This window comes from Podarcis muralis, chromosome 6 (assembly GCF_964188315.1).
Source record: "Podarcis muralis chromosome 6, rPodMur119.hap1.1, whole genome shotgun sequence".
Lineage (NCBI taxonomy): Eukaryota > Metazoa > Chordata > Lepidosauria > Squamata > Lacertidae > Podarcis > Podarcis muralis.
In genome coordinates, this window is record NC_135660.1 from 16,850,635 (window position 1) to 16,868,185 (window position 17,551).

The 17,551-nt window shown below is 45.0% G+C and overlaps 1 protein-coding gene across 1 annotated transcript in view; it reads right to left on the reverse strand.

Moving 5' to 3' along the window:
* SERPINI1 (serpin family I member 1) overlaps positions 1–17,551 on the reverse strand; it is a 97,490-nt gene that overhangs the window by 11,827 nt on the left and 68,112 nt on the right. The window contains exons 5-6 of the mRNA XM_028731479.2: positions 16,835–17,039; positions 7,014–7,111 (exon numbers count right to left, since the gene is read on the reverse strand). Of these exons, the coding sequence (XP_028587312.2) occupies positions 7,014–7,111; positions 16,835–17,039 (303 nt within the window). The remainder of the gene's footprint in view (positions 1–7,013; positions 7,112–16,834; positions 17,040–17,551) is intronic.

Consider the following 17,551-nt stretch of genomic DNA (forward strand, 5'->3'; position numbering starts at 1 on the left):
ATCCGGGATTGTAAATACCACCTCTTCTAGACAGCTGGGCTCACCTCTTTCCATCTGTGCTGACCCTAAACATCTTCTCTGAAGCACGGCCCATGCGTGTACCATTGATATACACAAATATGCATGCACTTTGTAAGTGCAAGTAGATAAATAGGTACCACTGTGGGGGGAAGGTAAACAGGGTTTCCATGCACTCTGGCTTCTGTCATGGTGTTCCATTGCGCCAAAAGCAGTTTAGTCCTGCTGGCCACATGACCTGGAAAGCTGTCTGAGGACAAACACTGACTCCCTCGGCCTGAAAGCGAGATGAGCGCCGCAACCCCATAGTCGCCTTTGACTGGACTTAACCATCCAGGAATCCTTTACCTTTTTACTTTTACCTTATTTACAGATATACAGGTTGAGTGCAGGTGGAGGAAGCTAAGCTAAAATACCCCCAGCAACCCACCACTCTCACATCAGATCTCTCCAAAGGCACATGCTTTCTGTCTCTGCCCACATTTACACCATACATCTAAAGCTGTAGGTTTAACAATCAATCTCTCTTCAAGGGCAACTCCACGGAGTGTGTTGCACTGATGTCAAGTCAATTCAATGATTCCTTTAGCCCAGTAACATCTACTCTGATGGGCAGTGGCACTCCAGGATTGAAGGCAGAATGTCTATTCCATCACTGTCACCTAATTCTTTTAACCAGGTGTGCTGAACAGACACCCATAACCCAAATCATCAGCGCGAACACAAATGAGACCAAAACATTTGCCCATCAGACCCTAAACTGGGAAAACAGCCTGAGCATCAAAATTGCAATTTTATACACTCATGTTTTGCATGCCTGAGCCCGCTTAGAGGAGAAATGACTGAGAGGAAAATCCTGCATTTCATTTTTGTTTTCTCACCCTGCTAATAATTAAAAAAGAGGGAAAGTAGCCTTTGTGAGAAACAAAAATAAATGAAGCACTGCATTTACCACATCAAGCCAGAGCTCTTAAGTAATTTAAAGATGGTACTTTGAAATTATTGCTGGGTGCTTAATTCAATAAAACCCAACTGTGAGCAAACCTTTCCGCCACCACCTGGGATGCCTCGGTTACTCACACAGAAAAATTAACAGCCCTGCTGTGGAGCCCATTAATCTTCTCTATGCTTAATGCTCAACGTTCCTCTATAAACAACTTAATCTTTAAAACGGTGGAGGAGTTAATTTGGTCGCGTAAAAACAGGTCTGTGGGTTTAAGGTTCGCCTGCTGGTTTTCATAAGGTAAAGGTGCAGGAAAAGTATAAATCTCTAGGAAAACAATTTGTCTCTTGGATGAAATGCAAAGCCGGTTCAACACAGCTGCTGGTTTTTGTGCTTCACAGCCGAATCCTAGGGCTCGCTGCATCAGCACTTTGAAGGAGCTAAATAAAGGTGTGGAAGTAGTAAAAAATGCTCTACTGGATCAAGCCAAAGAGCAACCGAGGCCATAGTTTTGTTGCTGGCACTGGCCAGGCAACCACATGCCTCTGGAAAGCTGGTTGTGGAGGCAAACCCGCTTCCCTTGTGGCCCAGCTGCTGGTTCTCAGTTTACGGCAGGAGTAGGGAACTTCAGAGCCAGGGGTTGAAATCAACCATTGAGGGCTCTCTATCTGACCCTGGGCCCTTTCCCCAGGCCACATGCCTCAATGGCCTTGCCATCGTTTTTGCTTGGCTAGAAGTTGTCCTTGAAATCTTGACACACTTTCTATGGGGCTGAGGACACTTTAGCCCCCCCCCCCCCAAGTTAGCTGGTACGGGGATGAGCCTCCGTCAATCTTGAGGGGCTGGGCCTCCCTGTGATGGCGGAGGGGCCTTGTTGGCATTGGGCATTGCTTGGCTTCTTTGTGACCTCGCAGCCTCCCCTCAATGTGCATGACATCACAGGTGACATCAGGTGCGCACGAGGGGCTCCCCCAATGCTGTGTGGAATTGGGGCACCTCTGAACTCTGATAATGCTTCTTGCTTGCCTTGCAAAGAGGCATGCAAGTAGAAACTACCCCACATTTGTTGTCCCGCCTACTTTTGCCTCTGGCCCCACACACTACCAACATGTGGCCCTCAGAGGACTGTCCATAAGGGAACGGGCTATAAAATGTCCTCCACACCTGGCTGAAGAGAAAAGATATCAGCAAGGCTTTAGGAGAAATTTTCCTAAACTGGGTGTTTGACAGTATAGTCATACCTTGGTTGTTGAACGCCCTGGAACTCGGACGTTTTGGCTCCCAAACGCCGCAAACTCGGAAGTGATTGTTCCCGATTGTGAACGTTCTTTTAGAACCCGAATGTCTGGTGGGGCTTCCGTAGCTTCTGATTGGCTGCAGGAGCTTCCTTCAGCCAATCAGAAGCTGCCATTTGGTTTTCAAATGTTTTGGAAGTCGAACAGACTTCTGGGAATGGATTCCAATGTACAACTGTAAACAGATTGTTTGGGGAAGGCTCTTCTTCACTGGAGACAATGATGCAGAGGCTGGACAGGGATGCTGTATGACACTGAAAATTTGTGGGCCTCCAGATGTTCTGGGATTCCAACTCCTATCAAACCCAGGAAGCACCGTTCATGGTAAGAGATGATGGAAGTTGGGGTCCAACAACAACTGGCAGTCCACAAGTTCCCTATTGTTGCTGAACCTGCATTGTAGATCCTGCACTCAGCAGTGGCTTGAACTAGAGCAGCCTTTTTCCACCTTGGGTCCCTTGATGTTGGTGGACAACATCCTCCATCACCTCTGACCATTGGCCCTGCTGCCTAAGGATGATGGGACTTGTAGTCCAGAACATCTAGGAATCCAAGGGTGGGAATAGCTAAGCTGGAGGACCTCCAAGGTCCCTTCCAACTCTCAAATCCTATAGCAGAGGGACTTAGGATCCCCTCTGTTCCATGGGTGACTCCTACTGTTAACACGTTGACTGTGCTCTCCAGGTAGTCACAGGCTCTGGTAATTGATAATAAGGTTATGAACACTTGAGCATTGAAGCAGATGACCTACATATCCAGTCTTAGTCTAGTAGCTTTTTTCGTTTCCTCCCCTCTTGAGAGTTTGTTCTATCGTTTTGCTAATGTGCTACTTTTTATTATTACTGTTGGTTCAACAGATGTACCAAGTGGAAACATGCAATTTCTTTTGTTTTTACATCACCTACATGCTCAATTTAATTCACTGGTGTACTGTTCTAACAGGCTAAAGAATTGTTGCTTATTCGCTTCTGCCTGACCCATTCTACTCCTGATTTTATATATGACCTGGAAAGCTGTCTGTGGACAAACGCCTGCTCCCTCGGCCTGAAAGGGGATGAGTGCTGCAACCCCATAGTCGCCTTTGACTGGACTTCACCATCCAGGGGTCCTTTACCTTTTATGCACAGTCACATGTGCTCTGATGTGGCAGTTCTAAAGACACACATTCACACACGGATTCTTGAATCAAAGGGACTTGCCTCCACATAAGGGGCTTTAAGACCAGTGTTTTAATCCTGTCCTGCAAGCTGGGAAGGTCCAATACTTTAAAAAACCACCACATCAACATTGTGTCATGGTTTCTGGTCACCCATTGCTGATTAATACAGCTGGTTGATTGTATTAAAGACAGCTCATGATTTAAAGTCTCCTGAAAGCTGGGGATCTCTCTGGGTTTCTGAATACGATGCTCACCAGGGCTTGCAGAAGATGAAACCCCTCCAGTTAAGGGAAGGAAGGCGGGAAATCCAAATGGATTTTTTAAAAAACAAAAACACCGAGACCATATAACACCAGTCCTGAAAGGTCTAAATTGGCTCCCAGTACATTTCCGAGCACAGTTCCAAGTGTTGGTGCTGACCTTTAAAGCCCTAAACGGCTACCTGAAGGAGCGTCTCCATCTCCGTGGTTCAGCTTGGACACTGAGGTCCAGCTCTGAAGGCCTTCTGGCGGTTCCCTCACAGGGAACCAGGTAGGGGCCTTCTTGGTAGTGGTGCCCGCCCTGTGGAATGCCCTCCCACCAGATGTCAAGGAAATAAAGAACTACCTGACTTTTAGAAGACATCTGAAGGCAACCCTGTATCAGGAGATCATTAATGTCTAATGCTTTACAAATTTTTATGTGCTGTAAGCTGCCCAGAGTGGCAGGGGAAACCCAGCCAGATGGGCAGGGTATAAATAATAACATCATTATTATTAAAACAAAAATAAACCAGGAGAAAAAACAGAAAAGGGAGAGCTGAGAATTTCTAGGTGGCTTAAGCCAGAATTAGAGGTGTAGTCTAGAGGGCTGTTCAGGTTGCTTTCCGTAGGATTGTCTGTCTTGTAGAATGCTGCTTTTGCCTCCACTTAAGACTATGCTTGTATACTTGTAAACAGAGCAAATATTGTACCAGCCTAACACAGAGACTTGTGCTTAACAACTCACCTGGTCGCCACAGGTCAGCAAGCAGGTTGGCAAAGGAGGGACAGGCCACTTTGTCCCTCCTCTACCAGCCTAATTGATTTCAGTACTAGCTGCAAAGGAAAGAGGCCAGAGGAGTGATCAGTTTCATTTCCTCCAGTCCATTAGGCAGAAGGCAACTGTTTGACTAGCCTGCTAAGAGATTTGAAGCCTGCATTTTCTAGCTTGCCCTGGAAATGCAAGCGTGGAAACGCAGGCAAGCAATTTGTAGTAAGGGACTGGTCCAGCATTAAGGGGTCTTTGTGACTAACCTGCCTTCAAACATTGCAGCCACACTGCAAGCTGAATTCACAACAAGATGATTCTAATATTGAGTATACCTTCATTTTCATTTTTTAATTTTTTGGTAAGGAGTAAATGTCTTTCTGGAGCAAGTTGTCTATCAACATCCATTAAGCTAGGAAACATAACTGGATCTTCCGTGTCTCAGCACAACGTATCTCCCAAGGATCAAATTAGGTGGTCAAGTAGGCAAACAGCATTATACTAGGGTCACCAAATAAACTGGAAAATTCTGGTAATGTCCAGGGGTTGGGAGCTAAATCGGTGCCCAAAATGAATTTTAAATTTAAAAATGTAAAAGCTCAATGACTTTGGATGATTGTCCAAAAAAAGCTGAGCTGTCTGGATTTTTTACTTCTTGAAATATGGCAACCCTATGTTATACTCTGAGTGATGAGGCCCTCTTGATTGTTTTCTCCAGAAAGCATAATCTAAGCAGGCGGTAAAAATGGATTAATTGAACGCTCCATTACTAACCTAGTTTGACACTAACATTTTTGGCACATCCCTACCAGAGCAGACTGTTGAACCTAATGGATCACAGTTCTAATGAAGTGAGGCTGTTCTTTTCCATTTTTCAGAAAAGGAACAGAGCAAATGACTCACACACACACTACAAGATTTACTTAAATCACTGCTAGCGAAACGTCTTACTGTGAAAAGATAAGATGCCTACACGATCTGGGTAGTCCTGCAATGCATAATAGGACACAAAACTCTATCACTTCTGTTGCGGTCATGACACGTCTCCATCTCGCCGTGGCACTGACATTGTAATTATCAGCCGACTACTGTTGCTGGCTGTACGCCAGCTGCCAGTGGTGTCCTTACTGCTCACCTGAAGTACCCAATACAGAGAGGCATCAAACCGCGGGTGAGAAATGCACAGGGATAAAGGGGAGAGAATACGTAAGTGAGAACTTTAACAAGCATGGCAGTCAGATCTAATTGGAGGTGGGAGTCAGAAACCTTAATAGAGGCGGGCATGACTAATACTTTGTTAAAAGTCATGGCAGAGTGTGGAGGCTTCCCATTGATGCAGAGGGCTTTTGTAATAGTTTCTTGAAGAAGCAGAACTCTTTGGGCAGACGGCGATTGCATTGTTCTTACGGAATGATAGTTCAGCCAATTCCACTGTCATTAAAAAGATTTTTATCTCCACAGTGATGCCTTCATACAAAGCACAAGTATCCTTTGTCAGACACATTTAATGATGTCTTAATCTTCGATTGGAAACTGCCTTGAGCACTTCTTGGTGGACAAGCAGCCACTCCAATTTAGACATAAACAAGCGGTGGAATTGTTTTGATTTTGTTTCCCCAAGTTCAGCCTTTCCCCTGTTTAAGACTGCAATCCTAGACATACCTAGACCAGGCTCCACTGAACTCAGTGGGACTTACTTCCTAGCAAAAGTGCATAGGCGTGTGCTGTTTATCAGCACATTTGCTGGTCATTGTGCCATGGTCATTCTAACAGATATACCTGAGAATCCTTTGGAAAAACAATCTCTCAGAGGACGTGTTGATGGCATTTTCCCATTGTACTGTGCAGAGTGTATTAACTTATGGTATGTGTGTGTGGTTTGGGAGCTGCACGGCCAGGGAAAAAACAATGCTGTCCAGGGTTGTAAAGACTGCAGAGAGAATAATTGGGTGCACTCTTCCCACCTTAGATCAAATCTATGCTGTCAGGTGCCATAAGAAAGCTGCAGAGATAGCGCAGGATAGTACGCACCCCAGAAATGATCTCTTTCAGCTTCTGCCTTCTGGAAGAAGGTACAGGGTTATAAAGACCAGGACTAGCCGCCTGAGAAACAGTTTCTAGGCAAATGCAATTCTGGTTCTAAACGCAGCATAAGGAGTCTCTATAGTATATTGCATTTTAAAATGGGGTTTCAGAGTTTTTAGGGGTTTTTGAATGTTTTATGTAGATTTTCAATTTCATTGTTCTGTATGGTACAATGACAATCAAGATATCGTATATCTTATATACCTGCCCATCATGAAAGCAAGATTACATTCACTGGGCAATCCACTGGATTATATTAGGTGGTTTCATTATGTGTGGACGTACCAGTGTTTCACCATAGTAGGATACACTGGGCACCTTATCTGCTGTAGCTAGAAGATTGCAGAGGACTTTCCTGTGAAGGACTTACCCTGCCACAACAGGCAGTTAGTGGCCAATGGTAGTTACAGAAGACCAGGACAGATGCCTTATGAGGTCAATTTAATCTGCCCACATTTAAGAACATGTGCAAGGACGCAACACACATGTACAAAAAGCCTCTTACCAGACATTGCGGTGAGATCAGCGCTCCGGCCGAACACTTCTGTAATTCCAAGGCCCTTCAGAACATCCTTCAGATCAATTTCCTGTTCTATTGTGAACCTAGAGGACATAAAAAAGAATGAAAACTCGCTAGCCTCTTTCCCTTGCCCCTGCAGAAGCAGATCAGCAAGATGGCACTGGTCTTCAGGAAGCACAGCATGGGAAAAAGCAGTTTTTAAAACTGTGTATGTGTGTGTGGTTTTTTTAAAAAAAGTGATAAATCGTATTTATTGAGCTGACATTCAGCACTAGTTTATTGATGGCCATTGGTTTGCTTGCCGTAATATGGTCAGTTAAACTAACAGTTCTGCAGTCAAACAACACTTTCCCCAAAGGAGTTTGTGTCAACAAGATGGGTGAGGGAGATCGTTTTGTGTATGAAGCCACCTGACATGCAGTCAGTTTTTTTAAAAATAATTTTAAAATTTTAAAAATTCAGACCAGAGACTGAATTTGAAAGACGAAGTATTCGTTCTTTTTTTAAACATTTTTAAAAATAAAACAAACAAACAGGCACATCCTACCAAAGTATGCCAAAATATGAGGAATATAAACCCAATGTAGAAGTCTATCAAAGGTCATAGGTAGAGGTTGGCAAGCCTTTTTTCTGTTGAGGGATAATCAACATGATAATCTGCCAGGAGCCATAGGGGGCAGTGCTTAAATCCAAAGAGTTATCTCTCTATCTGACACTCCCCACCCCTATCTGAATGAAATTAAGGTTTGCAGGTTGCCCAACCTTGAACCACAAGAATAAAAGAATTGAGAAATGTATCATCTGGTATACCAAGGGAGAGACCAGCAGCCTTTGAACCGAGAGAGATGAGGCTACTTGGCCAGCTAAGTCCAGCCTTCTGCCCCAAAGCAGAAACAGCCAGCCACGGACAGACTTATGCAATCCAGACCACCATGTGCTGCAGGAAATGAGAGGTGCACATCACAGAATGGTGCTTTCAAGAACAGAACAGCCTTAAATCAAGGAAGCTGTAAGCACCCCAGCAGGGAAACTGTCCACCTGTGCACAAGGTGTCATTCCATCATGGGCACAGCAATGCATCTTCTGAGCACTGAATATAGTGAAATGATGCCACTATATCACACAGGAATGAGCTCCCAAGTAGTACTGTTGCCATTAGGTGCAATCATACTATTTTCTAGCACAAGGGGGGGTTGCCTTCTCAATGTGTGGGGCACCCATTAGCCTTGAAACCGGCTCATTCATGCATTTTACTGCATAAGCCCCTGCCCACAAGTCAGAAGCCCTTCATTCTTAGGCCCCTTGCAAAAGTGCCTTGCAAAGCCCCTTGCAAAGTGCCCTGCGTTGTCCTTTGAAGTCCTGCTGATCAGCTGATTGTGTTCCAAAGTGCCAGACAGGTGTTGCCTGGTGTAATTCTGACATCAGGTGATTAACAGGTGGCCAGCCGCACCCATCTGCCAATTTTGACTGTGAAGTGTGTGTGTGTGTGTGTGTGTGTGTGTGTGTGTGTGTGTGTAGGGAATGTAAGTTGTCTGTCCCTGCATAAGAGGTACAAAACGAGACAAACGCCCCTGGCCATCTGGATTCCTGCAGCAAACGAGTTTGTCTGAAAAGCAACGTCGAGAAATGGTAACCAGAGGCTGCTTAAAAATGTCACAGAGGCATAATTGCCAGACAAAGCAGCATAGCTGAAAACACCAGAGGAACGAACAGGCTTTTATTAGAATGACGGGCGCATTAATTATGAAGGATTTCGGTTCCACAGACGGCCGCTGTGGAATGCACAGGGGAGCACGTAGCACACAAGTGGGACATGTGACAGCAGCCTTCACAAACCTGGTGCTCTCTAGGTGTTTTGGACTGCACAGCCAGAGCTGCATCTCTAGGTTCAGGGCCGTCGTCCCAAACACCTGGAGAGCACCGGGTTGGGAAAACTGCGTTTCAGGGTTCCTCAGGAAGCCAGCTGGTCTGAGATGATTGGCACAGTTCACCAAGCACTCTTTTGGAAAGAAGTCCACAGAGAAGTGATGTAGAAGACAGCAGGTCTAGAAAGTAGTAGTGGGTTGTTGGTTGGACTCCACAAAATTACAAAGGACTCAATGGAGGCTGATCCATTAGGGCAAATGGGGCACTGCCCCACAAACCTTAGGGTGCCCTGAGCTGGCCCCATCTGCTTGCCTTCTTACTTATAGCCAGTCCAAGGGGGGCTTCCTCCTCCTAAGGCTCATTGTGGCTCTCATAGTACTGAGCAGTGAGGAGGTGGGTGGAGACAAAACTAGAATTAGTTAGCTATGCACGTCATATTTTTTGGGCTCCACTTGCTGTGGGGCTCCCTGCCTTCAGTTGTAGCATTCCCCAGTGGGCACTAGCCCCACCCCTGATGGAAATAAACATGGCACCAAACATGGGGCTGGTGTGAATAACCCTTTCCTCCCTGCTCTATTCTTGTGGCATGGTTTAACAGGGCTGTAAAACAGCTGAGCAAGCCAAAACAAGGCATTTTAAAAACAAGATATCCAGTGGCATTAACTGGGCTGCATTTGCCGAGTCATATTGGACTGGAGTGTTTAGCCAAAGGTTCCTCAAGTTGGAGCAGCGGGGAGAGTTCAGTGCTTTCTTCACTCACCACTTTAACTCCCCAGTCATCTCTGGTGCCAATGTATCAGGCAGAACAACCCTTCATCCCATAGAATTCAATGGGGGCCAGTAAGAACCAAGCGTACCCTTGTCTCTACTGCACTGTGCTGGGTTGTGTGTCTAGCAGCATAACAAGTAGAGATGTTGGGAGATTTGTGACGGATACACCGGAGCTGTTATTTGACCTGTCGGCCAAAGCTTACAGACAGGTACCAGATGTCTCATGTAGTTTGGTGCTGCTACAAAGGGAAATAAATGACCAAACTCCGAACAGCCTGGTTATACCCTGAACGATACACACTGGAATTCTGTATATTTATCTTTTGAGAGGTCCCCACTCCAATCAATCAATTGCATTTTTACTCAACAAACGCCCAACCTTAAGCAAGTGGAGGGTATTATGAGCCGTTGTATGCATTTATAAAAATGTGGGGGGGGGGGGGGACAGACAGACTAACACCTCCAAAAGGCTGGAAAGGAGACGTAAGCTATGAGAAAGTCAAGCTACCATGTTCATCATTGATTGGAGAGACCCAGGTTCAAATCCTTACTCAGCCATGAACGTCAATGAATAACCCTGAGGCATCTAACTCTATAACCTCTCTCAAGATAATCTACCTCACATTGCTGTTATGGGGCTAAAGCCATGCATGCTACTCTAAGCTGATCGAAGGAATAGTAGAATAAAAACACACAAAGAAAATATGACCTATTTTCTATCTTTGTTGCTTTGTGCAACACAAGTGAATCTGAGAAATGCTGGAAACAATGGTAAACAACTGTGACCATAAACTATGCATTTTATGTTTCCATGACAGTTTGAGATTCTATTGTGTGTTCAGCAAACAGAGAATCATTTCTGGTAGTGGCAAGGAAGTCCTTTGAGCCTTCCAGTTACAATTACCTAGGAGACGACAATAAATTTGGAATTAATTTGATCCAAATAGAAATCCGTCTTACTGTCACCTTTGATTTCCTGGCTGACATGCTGATTTCTGCCAGTTACCTGGAGCAACGACAGAGATATGCCCATGGGTACAAATGCCTTGTCAGACTTTTTCATATATGATGGGAATGCACAAGGGTGCCCATACAAACTTGTCAGTCACCTTAGATAAGTACATATTACAGTTATATAAACTGAGCTTTCAGCGTATCCTTTAATTTCTGAGGGGTTTGGAGCTCTCAGAAGTGATACCAGCGCATGATTTAAAGTCTGCCCCCTTAATTTGTGTGTGAAGGGAGTCGCTCACAGATTCTGCGGCATTCTGCCTACGTTTTAAGTGATGTGGACCACTTTTGAAAATGCAAATAAAAAAGTTACGTATTGTGGGAAATTTCATAGCACCGTAAGATCATAGCTGCAGGAAGTAAGGTTATAGGGAACCTGGCAGAGGGCCTTCATGGTAGTGGCACCTGCCCTGTGAAACCCCCTCCCATCAGATTTCAAGGAAATAAACAACTATCTGACTTTTAGAAGACATCTAAAGGCAGCCCTGTTTAGGGAAGTTTTTAATGTTTGATGTTTTATCGTGTTTTTAATATTCTGTTGGGAGCCACCCAGAGTGGCTGGGGAAATGCAGCCAGATGGGCGGGGTATAAATAATAATAATTATTATTCTTATAAGCCACATGGACCAGTGGTCTGACTCAGCATAAGGCAGATTTCTATGACGCAATTTAGCATTGGAGGGGACTTAGGAGGTCACCTAGTTCAACTTCCTGCTCCGTGCATCTGCTTCAATGTCCAGCATCTGTTTAAATGCATCCAACAAAGAGAGAGCGCAGACCCTGAGCCCCTAAGACAGCCTGCTCACTCCAAAACAGCTCTTACTGTTGGAAAGTGTCTCTTAATGTTCAGCCACTATCTGCTTCCCTTCAATTTCCATTTATTCGTGTTGTTTTGATCATTTCTATCAGGTGCTGGTGGTGGTTGCTCATGAGTAACCAGGCAGGACTCCGACCTGTCTTTTACAGGTTTTATTTGGTGCAAACTATTTACAGTGCATAGGGACGTGGGAGGCGCAGTGGGTTAAACCACAGAGCCTAGGGCTTGCCCATCAGAAGGTCAGCGGTTCGAATCCCTGTAACGGGTTGAGCTCCCATTGCTCGGTCCCTGTTCTTGCCAACCTAGCAGTTTGAAAGCACGTCAAAGTGCAAGTAGATAAATAGGTACCGCTCCGGCGGGAAGGTAAACAGCGTTTCTGTGGGCTGCTCTGGTTCACCAGAAGCGGCTTAGTCATGCTGGCCACATGACCCGGAAGCTGTATGCCGGCTCCCTTGGCCAATAAAGCGAGATGAGCGCCGCAACCCCAAAGTCGATCACGACTGGACCTAAATTCAACAGTGGAATTTGCTGCCAAGGAGTGTGGTGGAGTCTCCGTCTTTCGAGGTCTTTAAGCAGAGGCTTGACAACCATATGTCAGGAGTGCAATGATGGTGTTTCCTGCTTGGCACGGGGTTGGACTCGATGGCCCTTGTGGTCTATTCCAACTCTATGATTCTATGATTCTAATGGTCAGGGGTCCCTTTACCTTTACCTATTTACAGTTCATAGTCACAAAGTTCATGTCCGTCTTAGTCACTTGCAGATTCCGGGAGTGGCCCCTTCCAGCTTCTCCCCCAACATAAGACACCCCAAATCTCCGCCTCCCCTCCTTACGTTTCACCCCTCTGCGCAAGCTGGGCGACGGAAACGGCATGTGTGCCTCCTGGCAAGCTGGGCTAGGTAAGGCACTTGGGCTCTCAGCAGCATCTTTGAGCCCTCCCTTTGCTTGGCTGCCCCCATCCCTCTCTTCTCCACTGGAGGCGTGTCTTTCCCCACTGCTGGAGGAGGAGCTGCTCCTCAGAAGCATCAGAGGCTCTCTATATTCTCCTCCCTCCCTCCCCTGTTACAATGGCAGTCCCCTGACAATTTCGTTTTTTAAAAATCGACTTTTAATCATAATTGTGATAAGGTGATCTGAGACAGCTCTCACTAGCAAGCATAAATTTTAAAAAAACAGTTCTTGGACAATTTTTACATACAGCAAGATAGAGGGTTGTGTCCAATGCCAAGCCTACTCAGAGTAGACTAACCGAAGCCAATAAGTGTGACAAGCCTGGGTTCATGGGTTTCAATGGGTCTGTAACCCAGAATCATAAACATACCAGCCGGATAAAAATTGAGATTTCGCTTTTACATATTGACTAGCAACTTGACAGCCATTACTACAGAGTTGCACGTACTGAATGGGGGCTTGCATGTTGCAAAGTCCCTGAAGAGGCTGATAAAGCTGACAGCATGATCTTTGGAAGATTAGATCTCAGCCATTCTGAGTAAAACTTAGTTAAAATCCACCTTTGCTACTGCTGTTAGCTGCTTTGAGGGCTCCAATTAATTGCTGGAACTGCTGCATACAAGCATTAAATTGAATCAAATTGATGGTGCTACAGAAATAATTGTGAATACCATGGGCAAAATTAAGAGATGCATCCTGGGCTGTCATCTGGAGAAAACTGGATGGACAACTTCCAGCCTTCAGAGATTCTAGCGACTGTAGTCCTTGATCTTAAAGCATGCTCATATCTGCCTAGACCCAATGAAGGATCTGTCTCTTGGTCACAGTACAGAGTAACGCTAGAATGTCACAGAACCTTGGGGACTGGATTTTATAAACACAGCAGATACTTTCAGAATTTGCCCAAACATTCTTAAGGCTCTTTGTAAATATTAATGAGTGAAGCATAGCGGAGAATGGATAAAATTAGATGCCATTCCTCTCCGGCGTATTTTCATAATAGGAATGGAAAAGGTAGCTAGCTAGCTAGCTAGCTAGCGCAAACTTTAAGTGCAGCACCCCGATGCTGTAATTCCCTTATTAAATTGCAGAAATTAATTATATACTTGCGAAGTTGAATTTCTCTGAGGATGGCAAGCAGATCTGGTGGATGTTATCAATGCACCAAATAAATACTCCATAAATATTTTATGCTATTTCTCCCTTTCCCTCCACCCCCTCAAAGAAGGCAAGATGGAAGGGAAAGGAATGTGTGGGCCTGCGGGCCTTGCACGCTGAGAAATAGCAGTGGAATAAAATTAAATTCCCAACGCCCCGAAAGAGTCCATCCACTTACGAAGTGAACATTTTCTCTTTTTTTAACTTTTGCATTTGTAATAGGGCTTGAACGACTAAGCAAAGCTGAGTTAATCACAACATTTCCAATTTTCTGTCTGCCCTATCTGCGTCCAACTGAAACTGCAGTTTGCTTGTCTTAATAGCAAAACGAGGGTGGGGAAACAGCACAGGATTGTTAAATTATACTCCGTTCCGTTCCCAAATCATTGTTTCGGAGCCAAAGAGATCAACATTTTTTAATCCACTTTTGTGTAGCAGGGAAACAGACCATGAAACTAATTTGCAAAAATGATCTCCAAGCATAATTTAGCCGGGGAATGCAATGTGGGGCAAGGACCAGCTAATAACAGTAACCAAGTCTGCAACGTTCTCCTTCGGAATAATTTCACTCTGTACCATGGTATTTGGGGTATGTGCATTTGTTTTCCCGATAATTGCTCATCGTTTAATATCTTCCCCTCAAGGAAGCCACCTGGAGTAAGGACACCATATTGCAAATGCACACTCCTCCTCTTCTTTTTACTCTGCATAAGGCAGCCTTTCTCAACCTGTGGGTCCCCAATGTTGTTGAACTACAACTCCCATCACCCCTAGCTAGCAAGACCAGAGCTCAGGGATGATGGGAGTTGTAGTCCAACAACATCTGAAGATCCACAGGTTGAGAACCGCTGGTATAAGGGAACTTCTTACGTTCTCCAATTATTTTTTTTATTCATTTCCTAAATTATTACAAATCCAACCAAATTACTTAGATTTAATGCAATTTCTTAAAATCAGGTTTCCTGCTCCTGTTGCAAACATATGTCAATCATTTCCTCCCATAGCTGCATCATTTCTTATACCTGCAGAAATGTGACGCTTCCCTTTCTCCTCCCTTCAATAATCATTCATTCAGCGTTCTGATTTCCACAAGGGAATGGCAAACATCATATGCGGCAACAGGAGGTTGGGTGAGATTGAACAATGGGCTTATTTGATGATGCAATGCGTGGTGGGAAAACAGGACTGCCTACCCAACATGCTTAGCCCCACCAGATATCCACATATAGATCCACAAACATGTGTGGACCCAATGTCGAGAGACCCAGATTTTATTGGGGGTGGGGACTGACTGTGAGATCTGGGTTTATGCACATTGGATTTAGCCTACATACTCCATTCCTGAGCATTAAACCCACATGTGGGCATGCATTGGTACTTGGGAAGGGACCAGTTTGCCAGGTCTGATGGAGCGGCTGTTATTTCACCACACTGAGGAGCAGAACACCCCCCCTAAAGCTCCTGCAAAAAATCCACAAGTTTTCTAGTATTACAGGTAACTTATCACAGCTTTGCATCCAAACATATGCTGAAATGAGTTCTAAGGTCTGGATGTGACCAGAGATGGAAGAGAAGAGGCAGGAGCGTTCAGCCTGGTGAGCAGAAGACAAGAGCAGGTGATGAAACCCTTGTTGAGCACTGTTTTCAGGTTCTGCCTTGTATCCACAGAACCATGAGTGGGTCCACTTCTGCAACAGGGCGTTTTCACCTGCCTTCCAGTACATTCCCTCATGCCGGTGCATCAAAAAGCTGCTTTGATGTGTCAGGGGAGTCTCAAGCATGACACGCAATGGGACATGAAGGGCTGTGTGTGGTTGGATGAGAAACTCAGCGGGAAAATCAGAGAGAACTCCCACCATGACTTTGTGCAAACCCTTGGGACTCTTTTAACATGGAGCCTTATGGTTCCCAACAGAAGACCTCTCCCACCGTTCCATCAGCCTTTGCACACCCGCAAAAATAGATTGCAACGGTCTACTGAAACTGACAGTGGCTCCTGTCTCAAACCACCCTACCAAACTATTATCCATAATGGAATAAGAAATGCCTGCTGGATGAAGCCATTGCATAGCTGACAACTTTTCCCTTTTCTTGTGAGGAATCCTATTAGGAATAAGGGAATTTCCCTTAAAAAAAGGGAAAAGTTGACAGTATGGCCATTGGCCCATCTAGTCCAGCATCCTGTACGCACTGTGGCCAAACGGGAAGTTTTTAATGTTCAATGTTTTATTGTGTTTTTAATATTCTGTTGGGAGCCACCCAGAGTGGCTGGGGAAACCCAGCCAGATGGGCGGGGTATAAATAAATTATTATTATTATTATTAGTCCCAAAGCAGGACCTGAGTGCAATAGTCCTCTCCTCACAGCTATATTATTATGCGCTCTCCAAATGGCAATCTTGGTGTTTCCATTTTACATGAGGGGCACTGAGGTAAAACAAAAAGAAAAATGGAGAGAAACTTTTCAAATGAGCCGCAGGGTCGAGCTGTTTATCCAATGGCTTTCACAGTCCCTAGCCTGGCCAATATCCAACATGCTACTAGGTTTGGGCGATATCTGGTTTTCGTGATATATCGCTAGCTGAACATTGAGATATACCGATATATCACAATGACTGAAATAAGGACGGAGCCATGTAGAGGCATTGGCTGGCTTCGTGGTTTTTCCTGCGTTGTGATTTTTTGCCGGTGCCTGCTCTTGTGATGCGCTGCCCACTGCAGGAGGCAGGGGAGATCTCAGCTGGCTAGGAGGGGTGCAGGAATCGAGAGAAGCATTGGCTTTGCGATTTTTGCATAACACGTGTGTTATGTACTGAAGTTCTCACCCTGGGCCAGCAGGGGGATACTGTAGATAGTTATGCAAATAAGGGATCGAAAGTGACATTCAGTGATTGGATAGTTTTAGAAAATTGTTACAGTTACGTTGTACTGGAGCTCTATATAAGCAGGCTGACTGAACCCTTCAGTTCAGTTCTGTTCTGGCCTGTGAATAAACAAGAGCTGTTTGAAGAATCGCTGTGTCGTCTGATATGTTCACCCACAACTTAGCAACGTGTGTCATGATTCAAGATATATTGCCAGGTCAAAATTATGAAACAGGTATCATTATATGAACTTCACACGGATTTTGGACGCTGTGTCCATATATCACCCAGCTCTACATGCCACCCACTAAGCCAAACTGGCTCTCCTCTCCCCTCCATCCTGCCAGAAGCTGGAAAAGCATTCTCACCTGGGTAGATAGACTTCCACCTTCTGCTTCTTTACGGAGCTTGCCCATTCCTCAATCAGCTGGGCTTTGACCAGAGGTTCCAGTGTGGCTAGGGGAACTTCTTGCCTGGAAAGAACAATCATCATGCTGAACTCATCTCCTTCGTAGGGGATTTCTAGAACTTGATAGATGCCTCCGGCTTCATTGGAGCCGTCACTGAACTCCCCTAAAAGAAAAAAGAAAAACAGCCCGGTTGGGTTTTCGGAGATAATTTCATTTACCTGCACAGTACTGAAATCCATAGGATGGTCTCCAGCTGAGAACAGGCCTTGAGGCAAATTATGACCAGCCGTTAAAACCATTTGATTGTCTTTTCACATTTTCAGTATCAATTATTTCACCTTTAGATGGGTATACACACACAATGTTCCTGGCGTAGGATTGGTGGGTTTATCCTCTTCGTTGTTTCTTTTTTTTGGGGGGGGGTACTTCCCCCTTTTTTGTGGGCAAAAAATACAAAGGCTGCGTTCACATGGCAGTTTATTCCATTCTCATGAAATCTCCCTAACTGTTGATTTCCACATTATATTTGAGCTTTCAGAATACAATGGTACCTCGGGTTACATACGCTTCAGGTTACAGATGCTTCAGGTTACAGACTCCGCTAACCCAGAAATAGTACCCCGGGTTAAGAACTTTGCTTCAGGAGGAGAACAGAAATTGTGTTCTGGCGGCGCG